A 23,896-nucleotide genomic window follows, 5' to 3' on the forward strand; every position below is an offset into this window, starting at 1 on the left:
GAAAGAAGAAAGTCTGCCCATTCTTTGGGAGACCAGCAGATAGAAACAGGTTTCATAAATTGTCAAATTCCCACCAAGCCAGCGAACTCCAAGGAGCTCCACATCCCACTCTCTGTGCCTCAGAAACACCCATTTGGCTCTGGTCCAGAGGGAATTAACCTACTATTACATGGCTAAGCAGGCTCACTATAAAAGCCTAGAAGACAGAAGTCTATCAGCAGAGAAGCAGTGTTTAATGCAGTGCAATTCCACTGAGCATGGAAAATGAGCCATTTGTAAATGGAGAGAAAGCCAGCAACAGACAAACAAACGATGTTAGAGGACCTAAAATGAGACAAATGGAATAGGCTAAAGAACCTCATAAGCATGTACAGGAGGCGACATTCACAGATAGACAAGATGAAAAGGCAGAGGGCTATGTACCAGATGAAGGATGAAGATAAAACCCCAGAAAAACAACTAAATGAAGTGGAGATAGAAAACCTTCCAGAAAAAGAATTCAGAATAATGATAGTGAAGATGATCCAGGACCTTGGAAAAAGAATGGAGGCAAAGATCGAGAAGATGCAAAAAATGTTTAACAAAGACCTAGAAGAATTAAAGAACAGACAAACAGAGATGAACAATAAGTAAAATGAAAACTACACTAGAAGGAATCAATAGCAGAATAACTGAGGCAGAAGAACGGATAAGTGACCTGGAAGACAGAATGGTGGAATTCACTGCTGTGGAAGAGAATAAAGAAAAAAGAATGAAAAGAAATGAAGACAGCCTAAGAGACCTCTGGGACAACATTAAACACAACAACATTCACATTATAGGGGTCCCAGAAGGAGAAGAGAAAGGACCCAAGAAAATACTTGAAGAGATTATAGTCAAAAACCTCCCTAACATGGGAAAGGAAATAGTCACCCAAGTCCAGGAAGCGCAGCAAGTTCCATACAGTATAAACTGAAGGAGAAACACGCCAAGACACATAGTAATCAAACTGGCAAAAGTTAAAGACAAAGGAAAATTATTGAAAGCAGCAAGGGAAAAACAACAAATAACATACAAGGGAACTCCCATAAGGTTAACAGCTGATTTCTCAGCAGAAACTCTACAAGCCAGAAGGGAGTGGCATGATATACTTAATGTGATGAAAGGGAAGAACCTACAACCAAGATCACTCTACCCAGCAAGGATCTCATTCAGATTCGATGGAGAAATCAAAAGCTTTACAGACAAGCAAAAGCTAAGAGAATTCAGCACCACCAAACCAGTTCTACAACAAATGCTAAAGAAACTTCTCTAAGTGGGAAACACAAGAGAAGAAAAGGACCTACGAAAACAAAACAATTAAGAAAATGGTCATAGAAACATACATATCAATAATTACCTTAGACGTGAATGGATTAAATGCTCCAACCAAAAGACACAGGCTTGCTGAATGGATACAAAAACAAGACCCATATATATGCGGTATACAAGAGACCCACTTCAGACCTAGGGACACATACAGACTGAAACTGAGGAGATGGAAAAAGATATTCCATGCAAATGGAAATCAAAAGAAAGCTGGAGTAGCAATACTCATATCAGATAAAACAGACTTTAAAATAAAGAATGTTACAAGAGACAAGGAAGGACACTACATAATGATCAAGGGATCAATCCAAGAAGAAGATATAACAATTATAAATACATATGCACCCAACATAGGAGCACCTCAATCCATAAGGCAACTGCTAACAGCTATAAAAGAGGAAATCAACAGTAACAAAATAATAGTGGGGGAATTTAACACCTCACTTACACCAATGGACAGATCAGCCAAAATGAAAATAAATAAGGAAACAGAAGCTTTAAATGACACAATAGATCAGATAGATTTAATTGATATTTACAGGACATTCCATCCAAAAACAGCAGATTACACTTTCTTCTCAAGTGTACATGGAACATTCTCCAGAATAGATCACATCTTGGGTCACAAATTAAGCCTCAGAAAATTTAAGAAAATTGAAATCATATCAAGCATCTTTTCTGACCACAACGCTATGAGATTGGAAATGAATTACAGGGAAAAAAACGTAAAAAACACAAACACATGGAGGCTAAACAATACGTTACTAAATAACCAAGAGATCACTGAAAAAATCAAAGAGGAAATCAAAAAATACCTAGAGACAAATGACAATGAAAAAACGATGATCCAAAACATATGGGATGCAGCAAAAGCAGTTCTAAGAAGGAAGTTTATAGCTATACAAGCCTACCTCAAGAAACAAGAAAAATCTCAAATAACAATCTAACCTTACACCTAAAGGAACTAGAGAAAGAAGAACAAACAAAACCCAAAGTGAGCAGAACGAAAGAAATCATAAAGATCAGAGCAGAAATAAATGAAATAGAAACAAAGAAAACAATAGCAAAGATCAATAAAACTAAAAGCTGGTTCTTTGAGAAGATAAACAAGGTTGATAAATCATTAGCCAGACTCATCAAGAAAAAGAGGGAGAGGACTCAAATCAATAAAATTACAAATGAAAAAGGAGAAGTTACAACAGACACTGCAGAAATACAAAGCATCCTAAGAGACTACTACAAGCAACTCTATGCCAATAAAATGGACAACCTGGAAGAAATGGACGAATTCTTAGAAAGGTATAACCTTCCAAGACTGAACCAGGAAGAAATAGAAAATATGAACAGACCAATCACAAGTAATGAAACTGAAACTGTGATTAAAAATCTTTCAACAAACAAAAGTGCAGGACCAGATGACTTCACAGGTGAATTCTATCAAACATTTAGAGAAGAGATAACACCCATCCTTCTCAAACTCTTCCAAAAAACTGCAGAGGAAGGAACACTCCCAAACTCATTCTATGAGGCCACCATCACCCTGATACCAAAACTAGACAAAGATACTACAAAAAAAGAAAATTAGGGCTTCCCTGGTGGCGCAGTGGTTGAGAGTCCGCCTGCCGATGCAGGGGACGTGGGTTCGTGCCCCAGTCTGGGAGAATCCCACATGCCGCAGAGCGGCTGAGCCCGTGAGCCATGGCCACTGAGCCTGCGCGTCCGGAGCCTGTGCTCCAGAACGGGAGAGGCCACAACAGTGAGAGGCCTGCATACCGCAAAAAAAAAAAAAAGAAAGAAAGAAAATTACAGACCAGCATCACTGATGAATATAGATATAAAAATCCTCAACAAAATACTAGCAAACTGAATCCAACAACACGTTAAAAGGATCATACACCATGATCAAGTGGGATTTATCCCAGGAATGCAAGGATTCTTCAATATACACAAATCAATCAATGTGATACACAATATTAACAAATTGAAGAATAAAAACCATACGATCAACTCAATAGATGCAGAAAAAACCTTTGACAAAATTCAAGATCCATTTATGATAAAAACTCTCCAGAAAGTGGGCACAGACAAAACCTACCTCAACATAATAAAGGTCATATACGACAAACCGACAGCAAACATCATTCTCAATGGTGAAAAACTGAAAGAATTTCCTCTAAGATCAGGAACAAGTCAAGGATGTCCACTCTCACCACTATTATTCAACATAGTTTTGGAAGTCCTAGCCACGGCAATCAGAGAAAAGAAATAAAAGGAATACAGATTGGAAAAGAAGAAGTAAAACTGTCACTGTTTGCAGATGACATGATACTATACATAGAAAATCCTAAAAATGCCACCAGAAAACTACTAGAGCTAATCAATGAATTTGGTAAAGTTGCAGGATACAAAATTAATGCAAGAAATCTCTTGCATTCCTATACACTAATGATGAAAAATCTGAAAGAGAAATTAAGGAAACACTCCCATTTACCACTGCAACAAAAAGAATAAAATACCTAGGAATAAACCTACCTAGGAAGACAAAAGACCTGTATGCAGAAAACTATAAGACACTGATGAAAGAAATTAAAGATGATACCAACAGATGGAGAGATATACCATGTTCTTGGATTGGAAGAATCAATATTGTGAAAATGACTCTACTACCCAAAGCAATCTACAGATTCAATGCAATCCCTATCAAATTACCAATGGCATTTTTTATGGAACTAGAACAAAAAATCTTAAAATTTGTATGGAAACACAAAAGACCCCAAATAGCCAAAGCAGGCTTGAGGGAAAAAAACGGAGCTGGAGGAATGAAACTCCCTGACTTCAGACTATACTACAAAGCTACAGTAATCAAGGCAATATGGTACTGGCATAAAAACAGAAACATAGATCAATGGAACAAGATAGAAAGCCCAGAGATAAACCCACACACCTATGGTCAACTAATCTATGACAAAGGAGGCAAGGATATACAATGGAGAAAAGACAGTCTCTTCAATAAGTGGTGCTGGGAAAACTGGACAGCTACATGTAAAAGAAGGAAATTAGAACACTCCCTAACACCATACACAAAAAGAAACTCAAAATGGATTAGAGACATAAATGTAAGACCGGACACTATAAAACTCTTAGAGGAAAACATAGGAAAGACACTCTGACATAAATCACAGCAAGATCTTTTGTGATCCACCTCTTAGAGTAATGGAAATAAAAACAAAAATAAACAAATGGGACCTAATGAAACTTAAAAGCTTTTGCATAGCAAAGGAAACCATAAACAAGACGAAAAGACAACCCTCAGAATGGGAGAAAATATTTGCAAACAAATCAATGGACAAAGGATTAATCTCCAAAATATATAAACACCTCATGCAGCTCAATATTAAAGAAACAAACAACCCGATCCAAATATGGGCAGAAGACCTAAATAGACATTTCTCCAAAGAAAACATACAGATGGCCAAGAAGCACATGAAAAGCTGCTCAACATCACTAAGTATTAGAGAAATGCAAATCAAAACTACAGTGTGGTATCACCTCACACCAGTTAGAATGGGCATCATCAGAAAATCTACAAACAACAAATGCTGGAGACGGTGTGGAGAAAAGGGAACCCTCTTGCACTGTTGGTGGGAATGTAAATTGATACAGCCACTATGGAGAACAGTATGGAGGTTCCTTAAAAAACTAAAAATAGTACTACCATATGATCCAGCAATCCTACTACTGGGCATATACCCAGAGAAAACCATAATTCAAAAAGACACATGCACTCCAATATTCACTGCAGCACTATTTACAATAGCCAGGTCATGGAAGCAACCTAAATGCCCATCAACAGATGAATGGATAAAGAAGATGTGGTACGTATATACATTGGAATATTACTCAGCCATAAAAAGGAATGAAATTGGGTCATTTGTTGAGATGTGGATGGATCTAGAGACTGTCATACAAAGTGATGTAAGTCAGAAAGAGAAAAACAAATATCGTATATTAATGCATGTATATGGAACCTAGAAAAATGGTACAGATGAACCAGTTTGCAGGGCAGAAATTGAGACACAGATGTAGAGAACAAACGTATGGACACCAAGAGGGGAAAGCGTGGGGGGATGGAGATAGTGGTGTGATGAACTGGGTGATTGGGATTGACATGTATACAGTGATGTGTATAAAATTGATGACTGGGGCTTCCCTGGTGGTGCAGTGGTTGAGAGTCCGCCTGCCGATGCAGGGGACATGGGTTCGTGTCCTGGTCTGGGAGGATCCCACATGCCGCGGAGTGGCTGGGCCCTTGAGCCATGGCCGCTGGGCCTGCGCGTCCGGAGCCTGTGCTCCGCAACGGGAGAGGCCACAGCAGTGAGAGGCCTGCGTACCGCAAAAAAAAAAAAAAAAAAAAATTGATGACTAATAAGAACCTGCTGTATAAAAAAATAAATTAAATAAAATTTAAAAATTAAAAAAAAAGAATGTACAGGAGGCAACACAAATAACAGAGAATGGGCAAGACTCCTGAGAATGACTGACAGGCTCCTGAAGCCTCAAAGATGTAAGAAGATGAAGCCAATCTACAGTGCCTCTCTGTGCCTAGCACAAGTCCTGGGAAATGCAGAATGCACACCATCTTCAAGAGGTTCCCAGTCTCGTTGGGATGATCAGACAAATCATTATTGCTCACATTTGAAAAGCCAGCACCTTTAGACTCTTTCCAACCACTGATATCAGCAATAGCTTCAACCAGACCATGAGCCTCAAATATGAAAGGAAATGTACATTTCCTCAAATAAAGTGAGGACTGATTTTCACAGACCCAGATGAACATTAGTCCTGACTTATGACTCAGAATTGCTGACACCTGCATCCTGGGTTGCACTGTGGTTCCAAAGACAGGATTTTTGAGACAAACTATTGGAGGACAGAGGGAACGAAAACTGCCCACCAAACTGAGAAGGCATCTTGAGACCGAAAAATGAGGCAGGCAGCTCTGTATAATCAATGGATCGGTTTATCATAGGTAACTTACTCAGAGGGTGGGATCTGGATTGGGTGGACAACAATCCAGAAGCATTCACAGCTGCACTTCCCACGAGCAAGGGGCCATTGGGACAATTTTATAGTGCTTGGGAGTAGGTGCTTGGAACGAGGGCGTGCACTCCCCAAGCCAAGATTTATGAATGGGTAAGTAGTCTCGTGGGTGCCGGGAATACAGCAGGGGAGGGTTTTCATCATTGTTTGGGGACTAACAGAGCATAGAGGCTACCTGGTCCTAATGATTATTAAACAATGTCTATTAACTACAAAGCTCTTGATGACAGAGAAGTGAGTCACCGCACTGTACCGTCCTGGGTAGGGTCAGCGGAAGGACAGGAGAAACTGTAAGGGTCCATGATGGTGCCAGTTATGCTAACAGCCATACACAAACATTACATTGCAGTTACATGGAAGACTGATTCTTTTTTCATGCCCTCCCTAGCAGATGGAGCTGGATTATATGACCTTAACTTTGCCCAATAAATGCTCGTGCCAGGGGATATGCCCTCTACCCCTCAGCTTACCTGGGTTTCAATCCCCTGCTTAGACTGCAGAACAAATTCAGCTTCCTTTAGCGCTTCCCAACCCGCAATGTAAAATGCTCTGCCTCCTTACTCACTTTTGGTTCCCTCTTTTTTTCATTGTCTCCACCAGGAGTGACTCATGATTCATACAAAGTCAAAATGCTCATAGCTCCAGGGGACAGAGGGGAAATCTGCTGAGTAAGTTCAGTTGCTTCAAAGTGAATTGTGTACATTAGAAAAATCGTTGCTGGAGAATGGACTCTGGATCCCTCACATCTGGCCCTTGCAAGGAAGAGGGACAGGACGGGGGTGGAAGAAATCCTGGTGGAAAGGTCTGTGCTTAGACATGGCAGCTCCCAGGGCTGGTCCCGACCACTGGACCACTGCCTTCTGTGTCTCAGGACAGGACTCCTGCCCACCCGACCTCAAGCAGGTCCATCTTGGGGAAGCAGAGGGCCAACTGGTAAAGAAGCCACAGGGACAACCCCTTCTCACCCCCAGCTCCAAAAGTATAAAAACAAGTTTTCCTTCATGGCCAAACTTAGGAGGTCTGGTTTTAGATAAAAGGAGAAAAACTTCCTCATCCAAACTCTCTTCCAACTTCTCCATCTAAGTATCTTGCAAGAGGCATCTAAGATCACCTTCACCAACTTCCCCTTTTGCTGGGATTGACCTCTTACCTTCACCTGTGTAAGAACAAATATAAGCTGGTACAGAGGTTGAGGAAGCCGACAGAGCAAAGCTTCCTGGGCTTAGATGGGCGTCACCTGGGGTGGCTTTGGTCTTAGGGGTGAGTCTGTTTGGGGCCCTCCAAGCAGTGAAACAATGCCCAATGGAGTCTGAGAGTTTCTGAATCAGAGGAGAGTCAAAGAGCATTCCTGTAACTAGGACTATGGTTTCTGGTCAATGCATTATAGTATATTTTATGATAAAAAAGAACAGCTATTCCTCGGGGAACCTGAGATTTTTAAGCATGCCACATAGGTTACAGCAGAAAAATTTTTTTTATTCAGTGAATATTAAACTGTTAACTGATAAATATACAACAATGACAATGAAAACAGAAGACAAATTGGACTCACGTTTCTCCAGGGCTGGATTCCTAGGAGACAATACTCTTCTCTTTCTGCTTCTTTCCTGAATAAAAACACAGCATAAAGTTCTGACTACAAATTTCTTTAAGAGAGATCTTGTGAGTTCTGCAAGAGCAAGAGCCTAGAAAAAAACAGGGACATGAACATCAAGGTCCAGACACAGGAGAAGAAAGAGGAGACTGTCTAGCTTCACTGTCCCTCCTAGCAGGACCGGTACAAAGAAGGGTCAGCTGCAAATTCTCCTAAGACTGCTTCCCCTGGGAAGCCCTTCACTTCTGTCTCCTTGAAGCACGCAGAGGAGGAAACACTCTTCTGTGGCTTTAATTCTGCAAAAGCTTCGAGTCTGATAGGAAATCACCTACACCTGATTAGCAAGGCTCAAAGGCAAGGGAAGGAGAGAGAAAGGGAAAGAGGATCTACTGGGAAAACATAATACAAATACAGAGAAGCCAACACAGGTCCATTACAGGCTCTACAAAACGGTCCCTGCTGTCTTCAAAATGAGGAAAGTCAACAACATTCCAAGAACAGTCAGAGGGGAATCCTGCTGCCCAATAACGAGGGAACGAAGCCAACAACTTTAAATTATAATCCTCATCATTTAAACTGTAAATAGAAGTGGATAGGGACTTCCCTGGTGGCGCAATGGTTAAGAATCCACCTGCTAATGCAGGAGACATGGGTTCGAGCCCTGGTCCGGGAAGACCTCACATGCCGCAGAGCAACTAAGGCCATGCACCACTACTACTGAGCCTGCACTCTAGAGCCCGGGTGCCGCAACTACTGAAGCATACATGCCTAGAGCCCATGCTCCACAAGAAGCCACCGCAATGAGAAGCCCGAGCACCGCAACGAAGAGCAGCCCCCATTTGCCACAACTAGAGAAAGCCTGCACGCAGCAACGAAAACCCAAAGCAGTAAAAAAAAAAAAAAAAAGTGGATAAAGGTGCTAAATCTCAGAAGAGAAAAAGAGATAAAAAGAAATAGTTAAGAACAAGCAGCAAGAAAAAGCAAAGTAGAGGTTGACAAAGGAAGGAAGCCAGAATGGAAATAAATCATTTGGAAGGTTCAAATACGGTCCTCACTGAACTCAGAAAGGGTTCGGTGTACCCTTCTCTCAGCGGAGTCACACAGGATAATATTCCTGTGAAGGAGGAAGAGTACAAAGTGTACTCAAAGCCTCGTACCTGAGCATGCAAATCTAGCGTTTCTTTCCCACTCTGCTGAGCACAGCTGGCTTCTGCAGGTGTTCTGAATCCCACTCCCCTGCAGGCCAGCGAGAGCTGCATCCTAGCAAACCTCCCCGGAAGCTGCTTTCTTAAAGAGAACCCACTGCCCGGAATGCCATGACAAGAAAAGGAATATTTCCAATTTGCTTCTTTAATAGAGTTTACTCTTGATCCATTGGTTTAATTATAAAGGCCTGCTCTATTTCTCTAATTTAGAATTCATACTTTGCTACTGGCCTTTTTCTTTTTTTTAAATTGGGCATGTATTAGATCATGTGAAAATTTAAGACATCCCTTGTTTCACCAGCATGAAAATGACAAGACTCTGATCATTATTATATTGAAATCCTACCTGGTAGTTTTAATAAAATATAGAAATCTAATGTATATTCTTCCCTAACTTGTAGTCCAATGCCAAAAATTAACTCCAAATGAATCAAGACCTAAACACAAAAGCTAAAACTATAAGACTTCTAAAACACAGGAGGAAAATTGCACACCTGTGGTAGGCAGCCTCTAAAATGGCCCCTAGTGGGAATTCCCTGGTGGTCCAGTGTTTAGGACTCTGTGCTTCCACTGCAGGGGTCCTGGGTTCCATTTCTGGTCAAGGAACTAAGATCCCACAAGCCACACAGTGAGGCCAAAAAACAAAAATTCCAAAAAACCTAGTGAACCGACTTCCTGCTATCCCAACCCATCTGTAACCCCCTACCCTTGAGAGTGAGCTGGGTATAGTGACTCTCTTCCAGTGAATAGAGTGAGGCAGAGGTGATAGGATATCACTTGCAAAATTAGACTGACACAAATGAGTGTGTGTATAACTGTGAGGTCTGAACAAGCTCTATGGATTGTGCCAATGTCAGTTCCTTGGGATGTTGTCTTCGGGGGAAGGGACATGGAGGAAGGAGGAATGCAAGAGATTTCCCTGTATATTTCTTTGCAGCCTTCTGTGAATCCATAATTATTTCTAATTAAAAAATATTATAAAAGTGTGTTTTTTTTTTTTTAAAGTGTTTTTTTTTATAGTGAGTTAATCTCAGGGAATTCCCTGGCAGTCCAGTGGTTAGGACTCGGCACCTTCACTGCTGGGGCCTGGGTTCAATCCCTGGTCAGGGAACTAAAATCCTGCAAGCCACACAGTGAGGCCAAAAACTAAAATAAAATAAGAAAAAAGTGAGTTAATCTCAAAAAAGGGAAAAAAAAAGGAATGTGGCTTCCATCTTGCCCCAGCACCCCCACTCCTTGCTCTGGGGTAAGGCAGCTACCATGTTGGTAGCTGCCCAATGAGAGGCCCATGTGGCAGAACTGAGGGGACGTCCAGCAAACAGCCAGTGAGGAACTAAGGACCTCAGTCCAACAACCCTCAGGGAACTGAATCCCGCCAATAACCAGGTGAGTGCTCTAGGAAGCAGATCCTCCCCCAGTAAAGTGTTCAGATAAGTTGACCATGGCCAACTGCAACCTCTTAAGAGACCCTAAACCAGAACCACCCAGCTAAGCTGCTCCCAGATTTCTGACCCACAGAAAGTGAGAAAATAAACGTATGTCATTTTAAGCTGCTGAGTTTTGGGATAATTTATTATGCAGCAATAGATACTAATAGAACAACCTTAAGGTAGGCAAAATTTTCTCAAATAAAACCCAAATAGCATGAATAATAAAAGGAAAAAAGTGATAAATTGGACTTCATCAAAATTAAAAACTTCTGCTTTTCAAAAGACACCATTATGGCGACAGGGTGAGGGAGAAAGAAAGAGAAAAAAAGGCAAGTCGCAGAATGGGAGAAAGTATTCACAATACATATATTTGATAGAGGACTTGTATCTAGAATAAAGAACTCTTACAACTCAATAAAACAACAACCCATTAAAATATAAGCAATAGATATTTCAAAAAAGATGTGCAAATAAACTCAGAAGAATAACAAAAATAAAAAAGACTGACAATACCATGTATTGGTGAGGATATGGAACAACTAGAACTCATACATTGCTGGTGGGGATGTAAAATGGTACAACCACTATGGAAAACAGTTTGGCAGTTCCTTACGAAATTAAACATTTACCTACCGTAAGAGTCAGCAATCCCACTCCTGGAGATTTATTCAAGTGAAATGAAAACATATTCAGGGACTTCCCTGGTGGCGCAGTGATTAAGAATCCACCTGCCAATGCAGGGGACATGGATTCGAGCCCTGGTCTGGGAAGATCCCACATTCCAGGGAGCAACTAAGCCCGTGAACCACAACGACCGAAGCCCGAGTGCCTAGAGCCCTGTGCTCCTCAACAAGAGAAGCCACCTCAATGAGAAGCCTGCACACCGCAACAAAGAGTAGCCCCCACTCGCTGCAACTAGAGAAAGTCCGCGAGCAGCAAGGAAGACCCAACATAGGCAAAAATTAATTAATTAATTTAAAATATATATTTTAAAAAAAGAAGCAGCTAAGGGATGGGACTTCCTTGGTGGTCCAGTGGTGAAGATTCCACACTTCCAATGCAGGGGGAATGGGTGTGATCCATGTTTGGGGAACTAAGATACCACGTGCCATGTGGTGTGGCCAATAAATAAATAAATAGATGTATGTAAAAAAACAAAAAACATATTCAAAGCAGCTTTATTCATGATAGCCCAAAACTAGAATGACCACCAACAGATAAATGGATAAACACAGTGTGTTACATCCCTAGAATAGAACACTACTCAGCAATAAAAAGATACGAATTACTAATGATGCTGTAACATGAATAAATATAGAAAACATTATATTGACCAGAAGAAGCCAGACACAAAAGAGTACGTACAATATGATTCTGTTTATATGAAACCCTAGAAAATACAAACAAATGCTATTATGACAAAAATCAGGCCAGTAGGGCTAGGAGTGGGGGTGTCTGACTGCAAAGAGGCCCTAGGAAACTTAAGGGTGATGGAAGTGTTTTATTGTGGTGGTGATTATAAGTGTGTACAACATTGTCAAAATTCATCAAAATGTACACCTAAAATGGGTACATATTATTGCATTAAATTATACATCAATAAAACGTTAGCTTAAAAAGTTATTAGACATGTATCAAATAAACTGAAAACTTAAAACGTCCTGACTACTTTGTTTCCCAACATGAAAGGGACAGGACTATGATCATTATATTGAAAACACACCAGGCAGTTGTAATAACATATAGAAACCCTGGATTTAATTTTCCTTCCCTGATACTCATTCAAATACCGGTCAGTCAAATATTTAAAGAGTAAACACAACGTGCAAGTCACATATAAAGAAAACATAGTACATAAGTTTAATGAATAGAAGAATTATTTATTTAATTCCCAGCTTGAAGCGCTACCTTTACAACAATGTATCTGGTAAGTACATATTTAAAATTCTAATTCTAATGGTAAAGAAGTTGATGAAGTCAGACACTGCAACTCTAAATTCTGGAGATTTTCCTACTCTTGTACTGATGACTCCCCTATGTAGGATTGCATCATTCATTCATGCTGTTTGGCAACAGGCAGCAGCAGTGGGATAAAACAAGTGAAAACCATTCAAAAGTAAACGGATAAAAAAAAGCCTTGGAATCCCATGAAATATTTTATCTATCCCGATTAAGGAAAATAAATGTAGAATCACAGAGGCCCTGGGTGTAGGACAGGCAGACCGGTAATCAGAAAGTTGGGCACACGGAGAGATAAACACATGCCCAGACTTACCCTGGCGCTGCTGCTAGTTCCTGGGCCGCTGCCACCGCCTCCAGGTCTCCCGCGGCTGTAACCGTCCGACTGCAGGGGGGCCGAGGGCTGGCTCCGACGCGGAGTCGCGGAGTTCCGAGGGAGGTGACCTGTGTAGACCGGCAGAGCCTTTACCAAACAATCATGAGATCTGCTGATAAGTGCGGTGGCTTCTGGCCGGGTTTGCATGCGCTTTACTAAACTGGAGCCCGTAGACCTCCGCTCTGCAGGGCCGGGCAGACCTTGGCCCCGCCCCCGAAGGAGGGACTCCCTGAGCCCGCCCCCTCCTCCCTCCGGGGGCTCAGCGCTGGCGGATCTAGACTTGAACTCCGCGGGGGACGCTATCCCGCAAAGCCTCGGGCCACACCACCTCTACTTTGCTGAGGAGGAACAAAAGAGCTTGCGTGCTACCCAAGCGCTCCCCACCGCCACCACCACTTGGGATAAGAGTACGTGAGAGGAGCGAGGGACCTCTGCACTGATTTTGCACTTAACGAAAGCCCCTTAGGGACCTTTTTTGAAATCCACGTTTGGCTTTATGCTGTTGTAGGAATGTAAGTCCCAAGAGAACTTCAAAAACTACTTACATTCGCAAATGCAAAAAACCGTGAGTAACGAAATGAGTCTTTGCACATTTTTTTTGGTCATCTTATTTTCTTCTAGGTGTCACTTGCCCAGCTACTTTTATGTTGACTACAATAAATAAGTGATTGCCCCCAAACATTTACTTTTGGGTACAGCTGGCTGGAGCTGGGCAGTGAGGTCCTACCCTAAAACACAACCTGAAACCTCAGATACTGACAGTCATGTCTGCAGGCTCCTTCCAAAACTGGTCATTCAGGCAGAGGGGATGCAATTGCTGGAGCAAGACTCGCTCGGTCACAGCATCCCTGCCCTTTGCTACAGAACCCCTCAAAAAACACAATTCTATCCAGAAACAAAAGTCCTGATGCTCCGTGGTCACATGTGCCTTTGAAGTTCAATGTTCTCAGATTTCATTAGTAAGAAAATGTTTGCAGGTTTGGGGCACACCCGGTTTAATTTCTCCCCAGATCTGCCAGAGATGGTTTTGATGAAGGATGGAAAGGAGGAATTTTGATGTTTTGAAATATGAGGTAAAAGATTATACAATTAGTAGGGAAGGGCAAAATAAAGGGGTCTAAAATAACAGTCTAGTCAAGAATTTGTTTATATTTTATGATAAGTAATTTAAAAATAAGTATAATAAAAGAAACAAGATGTTAAACACCAAATATTTACTTGTATATAAGTATAAAATGGTAACTGAGAATTTATTTCAAGAGGAAAAGAAACCCAAGTACAATAAATGTGCTATTTTTGCTATTATTCATATTTCATAGATGTTTACTATTAAATAGATTTCAGATAAAATATACCAAATAAAATCTGTCAGCTATTTACGGTCCCTGTACCCACCTCACATTTACACCTGTATTAACACTTGTGGATGTGAGGTGGCAGTGTTGTAGGCACTGTTTAGATAGAACACATACCATTTAAAAAAAAAAAAAATGTTGTCCAGAGGAAGCTAATGGGTGGTCACACATACATATAACAATCAGGAAGTAATACATATAACAATCAGGCAAGGCATAACTATATAAACAGATTTTAATATGCTTATTGTTGTTCCTCTGGAATATGTTAAATAGCACACCTAAACCAAATACAATGTAGTATAATGAAGCCATAATCAAAACATTAGCAAGTTATTTTGCAAAGTTTTAATCATAACTGGCTATTAAAAAGTAATACAAGTAATACTAGTGTTCCTGAAAGGTTTTCTATAGATCACATTTTTATAAGCTAACAAATTTTCTAATGATTAACTATGTTAGAATCAAGTACTATTTTTTTAAAAAATTAATTCAGTGTTAATAAAATAGGCTTCTAAAATATAGAATGTTGGAACACTCTAGAAAACAATATAGTATTATTGAGCAATATTGAACCTGCACATTTTCTATGACCCAGCAATTCCACCTCAAGAATGCACTCAGGGGGCTTCCCTGATGGCACAGTGGTTGAGAGTCCGCCTGCCGATGCAGGGGGCGCGGGTTCGTGACCCGGTCTGGGAAGATCCCACATGCCGCAGAGCGGCTGGGCCCGTGAGCCATGGCCGCTGAGCCTGCGCGTCCAGAGCCTGTGCTCCGCAACGGGAGAGGCCACAACAGTGAGAGGCCCGCGTACCGCAAAAAAAAAAAAAAAAAAGAATGCACTCAGAAGAAACTCTCATACATGAGTACTGAGAGTCACATAGGAGAATATTCACAGCAGTACTGTATATATATAAATAGTCATTGACTGGAAACTTTAAAAAGATAATATCACTTAATATCGTAAATGATAACTCATAACATAAAATTCAGAATGATACTTACCTCTAGGGACAGAAAAGGAAATAAGACTGGAAAGAGGGTATAAATAGACTTAGTTCTTTAATGGTATTGACAGTGTTCCTTTATTTTAAGGGCAGTGCATATACAGGACTTTTTTTGTATCTGTGTATATATAAAAGATTTTATAATACATGTAATATTTTATATCAGTACATTAAATGCCAATATATTAAAACATCATAAACATTTTAAAAGAATATACTTAAAGAAAAATACAATTTAATGTAAACATTGACATTCAAAATGTCACACCCTGAAAATATGTCCATGATATGTCATGTAAATAAAGCAGGTTGCAGAACATTATATATAGCTTAGTTCCCTTTTTTTTTTTTTTTTTACATTATGTGGGCCTCTCACTGTTGTGGCCTCTCCCGTTGCGGAGCACAGGCTCCGGACGTGCAGGCTCAGCGGCCATGGCCCACGGGCCCAGCCGCTCCACGGCATGTGGGATCTTCCCAGACCGGGGCACGAACCCGTGTCCCCTGCATCGGCAGGCGGACTCTCAACCACTGCGCCACCAGGGAAGCCCTTAATTCCCATTTTTGAACAAAGAAAACTCTGTGTATGTATAAACATGTGCGGTATATGATTATATGTCTATGTCTGCATATAGTTGTTAATTCTGGGGAGTAGTTAATCCTGGGGAGTAAAAGGAATGAAGAATTTACCTTTCTACTTTATTTGGTTTCGCAGATATAGAGAACAGACTTGTAGCTGCCAAGGGGGAGGGTAGGTGGGTGGGGGAGGGAAGGATTGGGAGTTTGGGATTAGCAGATGCAAACTATTATATATAGGATGGATAAACAACAAGGTTCTACTGTGTAGCACAGAGAACTATATTCAATATCCTGTGATAAATCATAATGGAAAAGAACATGAAAAAGAATATATATATGTATAACTGAATCGTGTTGCTGTACAGCAGAGATTAACACAACATTGTATATCAACTATACTTCAATAAAAATTTTAAATATATTTAAAGTAACTTCTCTTAGGTCATAATAGTTGCTTGGAAGAATAAATTCTGATAATTTAAAAAATGGTGTAAATCTATATCTATTGACAAAGAAGAACTTTGGGACATATTATTGAATAAACATGCAGAATACAAAACAGCATATATAGTATGAGCTTATTCTTATAAATCTGTGTATAACTGAGAGACGTTTGGAATGTTTACCAAAATGTTGAGTAGTTGCCTCTCAATGATTTTCATTCTTCCTTGTACTCTTTTGTATGACTTGAACTTTCTACATGATTATGCATTATGTATTATCTTTGGCATTAGGGAAAATATACAGCTATCTTTATAATGTAGAAAAATGGGGAAATTTTACATTACAAAGTAAAATGATTATGATATAGGTACTGCAGTTATGTATGACTGAATGTCCGCCCCCTACCCCATAAATTATATAAAGCAACAGGGAAATATAGGAAGGAAAAAAAGAAACATGAAAATCCCATATTCCGCAATACTAGGAGGCAAAGAGCAACGGGAGACTACAAGACCTGAGTAAGGATTACCAAGAGCATTTGAGATTGGGCAGAGGTTGCATGGCAAGAGACTCCTGGAGTGTTTAAGGGAAACAGCAGCAGCAGATCCCAGAAAACACCAGCAAAAACAGACTCCCAGAGGATGAGAAAATAGATTCACTGAGGATGAGAAGTTCATGCGAAAGTGAAAATGTTTGTTGTTCTAAACAATCAGAGCAGAAGTAGAGATAAAAAGAACTGAGGTTGGGTTAAAGCTATAGGGAACATAGTAGAAAGAGGAGGTACAGAATGTCCAAAAGAATGTCTGGGAAACTCAGATATGAAAATCTCAGAAAGTAGATAAAGAGCTCACCTAAAATCCAGGGGCTATGTTTCCTGTGTGCAATGACTAGTGATGATGCCAGAGAGCACAGGTCTGGGGCAAAAGCCCTGTTTAGAATAGAGAAAGCAGGGCTACACAAAAACTACAAAAAGGGCCACATTGAATTAGACAGTCTGATCGTGGCACCTGAAAACCTTTGCACTGTGAAATCTGGAAAACTACCTTAGTCTCTCTTGCTCTTCCTTCACAGAAGACACTTGAAAATGGTTGGAAAACACAATTCATTTAATAATGGATTAAAAAACGAAAGAAGAAAGGTAAGCTGGGACGAAGTGAGAGAGTGGCATGGACATATATACACTACCAAATGTAAAATAGATAGCTAGTGGGAAGCAGCCGCGTAGCACAGGGAGATCAGCTCGATGCTTTGTGACCACCTAGAGGTGTGGGATAGGGAGGGTGGGAGGGAGGGAGACGCAAGAGGGAGGGGATATGGGGATATATGTATACGTATAGCTGATTCACTTTGTGATACAGCAGAAAATAACACACCATTGTAAAGCGATTATACTCCAACAAAGATGTTAAAAAAAAAAGAAGAAAGTGACAAACACCTTTGTTATGAGATGAACTGTGTACCCCAGAAGTTTGTATGCTGAAGTTCTAATGCCTAGTACCTCAGAATGTGACTCTATTTGGAGATAAGGTCTTTAAAGAAATGATTAATTTAAAATGAGTTCTTTAGATTGAGCCCTAAACTAATCTGACTGGGGTCCTAATAAAAAGAGAAAATTTGGATGCCAGAAATGCAAGTGTGCACAGAACAAAAACTATGTGAGGCCACAGTGAGAAGGCAGCCATCTGCAAGCCAAGGAGAGTGGCCTCAGAAGAAACCAAACCTGCTGATACCTTGATCTTGGACTTCTAGGCTGCAGAGCTTTGAGGGAAAACAATTTTATTTTTTAATCCACCCAGTCTGTGGTATTTTGTTATGCAGTCTAATGCAACCTTTCATACAAAATTACTATTAAAATGGTAGAAAAGAGCAGATAATCTTACCCATAGACAAAAAATACACACTAGAAAACTAGAAAACTGTTGGCCACAGAAGAAATGAAAGCTGTGACTGAGTATACATTCTGCCTTGATATTTAAAAACACAGTGGGACTTCCCTGGTGGCACAGCAACGAAGACCTATGCAGCCAAAAATTTATTTATTTATTTATTTTTTTAAAAAGACAAATCATAAAGTGAGAAAAAAATATTTGCAGAACTAATTTCCCTAATATAAAAAGAAGTCCTAGAAAAAAGAACAAGACCAATAATCCATAGAAAAATGAGAGAAGATGTACAGTCAGTGCTCAGATAAAGAAAAACAAATGGCTTTAAAACACAGGAAAAGGGCTTCCCTGGTGGCGCAGTGGTTGAGAGTCCGCCTGCCGATGCAGGGGACGCGGGTTCGTGCCCCGGTCCGGGAAGATCCCACATGCCGCGGAGCGGCTGGGCCCGTGGGCCATGGCCACTGAGCCTGCGCATCCGGAGCCTCTGCTCCGCAACGGGAGAGGCCACAGCAGTGAGAGGCCCGCGTACTACAAAAAAAAAAAAAAAAAAAAAAAAAAACACAGGAAAGAAGCTCAATTTCACTTACATAAAATGCAAATTAAAACTATACTGAATGGGGCTTCCCTGGTGGCACAGTGGTTGAGAGTCCGCCTGCCAATGCAGTGGACACGGGTTCGTGCCCCGGTCCGGGAAGATCCCACATGCCGCAGAGTGGCTGGGCCCGTGAGCCATGGCCACTGAGCCTGCACGTCCGGAGCCTGTGCTCTGCAACAGGAGAGGCCACAACAGTGAGAGGCCCGTGTACCGCAAAAAAACAAAACAAAACAAAACAAAACAAAACAAAAACTATACTGAATGATTTCTCACTGTTGTATAAAGAAGTTACAAATAAGGAAAGCAGAAGCACTAGAATGAACCTTGTGGTATTGGATAAGAATTGAAAGTATGAGTATAAATGGATGGTTTTTGTATATATGCAGACAGATATAGATATGTATGTGTTCATACAAATATTCTGCTGAGAGGGTCTAGTGGCAATGACACCTTAGTAGCAGTAAGCATACCTAGCATCCAGATATTACTTTCCAAATACGATTAACCAATAAGAAGTCCAGAGCTCTTTGGAGAAATGGCTGGTTTCATGGCTGGGGCTAAGAAAATACAAGATGCGTTTGGAACATTTTATACTGTGCTGCCAGAAAGTAAAGTGCTCAGAAAATGATGGGGACAAGTCAAAAAACAAAGAGCCAACTTGAACAGCTCCTAATTTGAGAATCAAAATAAAGACTATAACTGACTACAATCTAAGAATAAAACAAGAATCCTTGAGAGAAGGGGAGAAGGGAAAGATCTTCCTTACAGTAGAATTCCAATTAACATAAATATATAAAGAATGATCAAAATATGATAAAGGAGGCAAGAATTTACAATGGAGAAAGGACAGCCTCTTCAATAAGTGGTGCTGGGAAAACTGGACAGCTACATGTAAAAGTATGAGATTAGATCACTCCCTAACACCATACACAAAAATAAGCTCAAAATGGATTAAAGACCTAAATGTAAGGCCAGAAACTATCAAACTCTTAGAGGAAAACATAGGCAGAACACTCTATGACATAAATCACAGCAAGATCCTTTTTGACCCACCTCCTAGAGAAATGGAAATAAAAACAAAAATAAACAAATGGGACCTAATGAAACTTAAAAGCTTTTGCATAGCAAAGGAAACCATAAACAAGATGAAAAGACAACCCTCAGAATGGGAGAAAATATTTGCAAACGAAGCAACTGACAAAGGATTAATCTCCAAAATATACAAGCAGCTCATGCAGCTCAATATCAAAAAAACAAACAGCCCTATCCAAAAATGGGCAGAAGACCTAAATAGACATTGCTCCAGAGAAGATATACAGATTGCCAACAAACACATGAAAGGATGCTCAACATCATTAATCATTAGAGAAATGCAAATCAAAACCACAATAAGGCCCAGGACCAGATGGCTTCACAGGCGAATTCTATCAAACATTTTTTTTTTTTTTTTTTTTTTTTGCGGTACGCGGGCCTTTCACTGTTGTGGCCTCTCCCATTGCGGAGCACAGGCTCCGGATGCGCAGGCGCAGTGGCCATGGCTCACGGGACCAGCCGCTCCGCGGCATGTGGGATCTTCCCCGACCGAGGCACGAACTCATGTCCCCTGCATCAGCAGGCAGACTCTCAACCACTGCGCCACCAGGGAAGCCCTATCAAACATTTAGAGAAGAGCTAACACCTATCCTCCTCAAACTCTTCCAAAATATAGCAGAGGGAGGAACACTCCCAAACTCATCCTACGAGGCCAACATCACCTTGATACCAAAACCAGACAAGGATGTCACAAAGAAAGAAAACTACAGGCCAATATCACTGATGAACATATATGCAAAAATCCTCAACAAAATACTAGCAAACAGAATCCAACAGCACATTAAAAGGATCATACACCATGATCAAGTGGAGGTTTATTCCAGGAATGCAAGGATTCTTCAATATACGCAAATCAATCAACGTGATACACCATATTAACAAATTGAAGGAGAAAAACCATATGATCATCTCAATAGATGCAGAGAAAGCTTTCGACATAATTCAACACCCATTTATGATAAAAACCCTGCAGAAAGTAGGCATAGAGGGAACTTTCCTCAACACAATAAAGGCCATATATGACAAACCCACAGCCAACATTGTCCTGAATGGTGAAAAACTGAAAGCATTTCCACTAAGATCAGGAACAAGACAAGGTTGCCCACTCTCACCACTCTTATTCAACATAGTTTTGGAAGTTTTAGCCACAGCAATCAGAGAAGAAAAGGAAATAAAAGGAATCCAAATCGGAAAAGAAGAAGTAAAGCTGTCACTGTTTGCAGATGACATGATACTATACATAGAGAGTCCTAAAGATGCTACCAGAAAACTACTAGAGCTAATCAATGAATTTGGTAAAGTAGCAGGATACAAAATTAATGCACAGAAATCTCTGGCATTCCTATACACTAATGATGAAAAATCTGAAAGTGAAATCAAGAAAACACTCCCATTTACCATTGCAACAAAAAGAATAAAATATCTGGGAACAAACCTACCTAAGGAGACAAAAGACCCGTATGCAGAAAATTATAAGACACTGATGAAAGAAATTAAAGATGATACAAATAGATGGAGGAGATATACCATGTTCTTGGATTGGAAGAATCAACACTGTGAAAATGACTCTACTACCCAAAGCAATTTACAGATTCAATGCAATCCCTATCAAACTACCACTGGCATTTTTCACAGAACTAGAACAAAAAGTTTCACAATTTGTATGGAAACACAAAAGACCCTGAATAGCCAAAGCAGTCTTGAGAACGAAAAATGGAGCTGGAGGAATCAGGCTCCCTGACTTCAGACTATACTACAAAGCTACAGTAATCAAGACAGTATGGTACTGGCACAAAAACAGAAATATAGACCAATGGAACAGGATAAAAAGCCCAGAGATAAACCCATGCACAAATGGTCACCTTATCTTTGATAAAGGAGGCAGGAGTGTACAGTGGAGAAAGGATAGCCTCTTCAATAAGTGGTGCTGGGAAAACTGGACAGCTACATATAAAAGTATGAGATTAGATCACTCCCTAACACCATACACAAAAATAAGCTCAAAATGGATTAAAGACCTAAATGTAAGGCCAGAAACTATCAAACTCTTAGAGGAAAACATAGGCAGAACACTCTATGACATAAATCACAGCAAGATCCTTTTTGACCCACCTCCTAGAGATATGGAAATAAAAACAAAAATAAACAAATGGGACCTAATGAAACTTCCAAGCTTTTGCACAGCAAAGGAAACCATAAATAAGACCAAAAGACAACCCTCAGAATGGGAGAAAATATTTGCAAATGAAGCAACTGACAAAGGATTAATCTCCAAAATTTATAAGCAGCTCATGCAGCTCAATAATAAAAAACAAAACAACCCAATCCAAAACTGGGCAGAAGACCTAAGTAGACATTTCTCCAAAGAAGATATACAGACTGCCAACAAACACATGAAAGAATGCTCAACATCATTAATCATTAGAGAAAAGCAAATCAAAACTACAATGAGATATCATCTCACACGTCAGAATGGCCATCATCAAAAAGTCTACAAACAATAAATGCTGGAGAGGGTGTGGAGAAAAGGGAACACTCTTGCACTGCTGGTAGGAATGCAAATTGGTACAGCCACTATGGAGAACAGTATGGAGGTTCCTTAAAAAACTACAAATAGAACTAACATATGACCCAGCAATCCCACTACTGGGCATATACCCTGAGAAAACCATAATTCAAAAAGAGTCATGTACCAAAATGTTCATTGCAGCTCTATTTACAATAGCCTGGAGATGGAAACAACCTAAGTGTCCATCATCGGATGAATGGATAAGGAAGATGTGGCACATATATACAATGGAATATCACTCAGCCGTAAAAAGAAACAAAATTGAACTATTTGTAATGAGGTGGATAAACCTGGAGTCTGTCATACAGAGTGAAGTAAGTCAGAAAGAGAAAGACAAATACCGTATGCTAACACATATATATGGAATTTAAGAAAAATAAATGTCATGAAGAACCTAGAGGTAAGACAGGAATAAAGACAGAGACCTACTAGAGAATGGACTTGAGGATATGGGGAGGGGGAAGGGTAAGCTGTGACAAAGCGAGAGAGTGGCATGGACATATATACACTACCAAATGTAAAATAGATAGCTAGTGGGAAGCAGCCGCATAGCACAGGGAGATCAGCTTGGTGCTTTGTGACCGCCTGGAGTGGTGGGATAGGGAGGGTGGGAGGGAGGGAGACCCAAGAGGGAAGAGATAGGGGACATATGTATATGTATAACTGATTCACTTTGTAATAAAGCAGAAACTAACACACCATTGTAAAGCAATTATACTCCAATAAAGATGTAAAAAAAAAAAAACCACAATAAGGCATCACCTCACACCAGTCAGAATGGCCATCATCAAAAAATCTACAAACAACAAATGCTGGAGAGGGTGTGGAGAAAAGGGAACCCTCTTGCACTGTCAGTGGGAATGTAAATTGATACAGCCACTATGGAGAATAGTATGGAGGTTCCTTAAAAAACTAAAAATAAAACTACCATATGACCCAGCAATCCCACTACTGGGCATATACCCTTAGAAAAGCATAATTCAAAAAGAGTCATGTACCACAATGTTCACTGCAGCTCTGTTTACAATAGCCAGGACATGGAAGCAACCTAAGTATCCATCGACAGATGAATGGATAAAGAAGATATGACACAAATATACAATGGAATATTACTCAGCCATAAAAAGAAACGAAATTGAGTTATTTGTAGTGAGGTGGATGGACCTAGAGACTGTCATACAGAGTGAAGTAAGTCACAAAGAGAAAAACAAATACCGTATGCTAACACATATATATGGAATCTAAAAAAAAAAAAATGGTTCTGAAGAACCTAGGGACAGGACAGGAATAAAGATGCAGATGTAGAGAATGGACTTGAGGACACGGGGAGGGGGAAGGTAAGCTGGGACGAAGTGAGAGAGTGG

General features: G+C 40.3%; 1 protein-coding gene across 3 annotated transcripts in view; it reads right to left on the reverse strand.

Moving 5' to 3' along the window:
* The window catches only part of PSPH (phosphoserine phosphatase), a 50,258-nt gene that overhangs the window by 12,118 nt on the left and 14,244 nt on the right, over positions 1-23,896 (reverse strand). Inside the window, exons 1-2 of one of the 3 annotated variants that reach the window (XM_032606726.1) lie at positions 12,952-13,898; positions 8,000-8,054 (exon numbers count right to left, since the gene is read on the reverse strand). Coding sequence is in view for 1 of the 3 variants with exons in the window: in XM_032606725.1 (XP_032462616.1) it covers positions 12,952-13,079 (128 nt within the window). In the remaining 2 variants the exon portion in view is untranslated. Of the gene's footprint in view, positions 1-7,999; positions 8,055-12,951; positions 13,899-23,896 lie in introns of those variants that run through there. The other 2 variants (XM_032606727.1, XM_032606725.1) reach the window with 2 other exon arrangements.

This window comes from Phocoena sinus, chromosome 15 (genome assembly GCF_008692025.1).
Source record: "Phocoena sinus isolate mPhoSin1 chromosome 15, mPhoSin1.pri, whole genome shotgun sequence".
Classification (NCBI taxonomy): Eukaryota; Metazoa; Chordata; class Mammalia; order Artiodactyla; family Phocoenidae; genus Phocoena; species Phocoena sinus.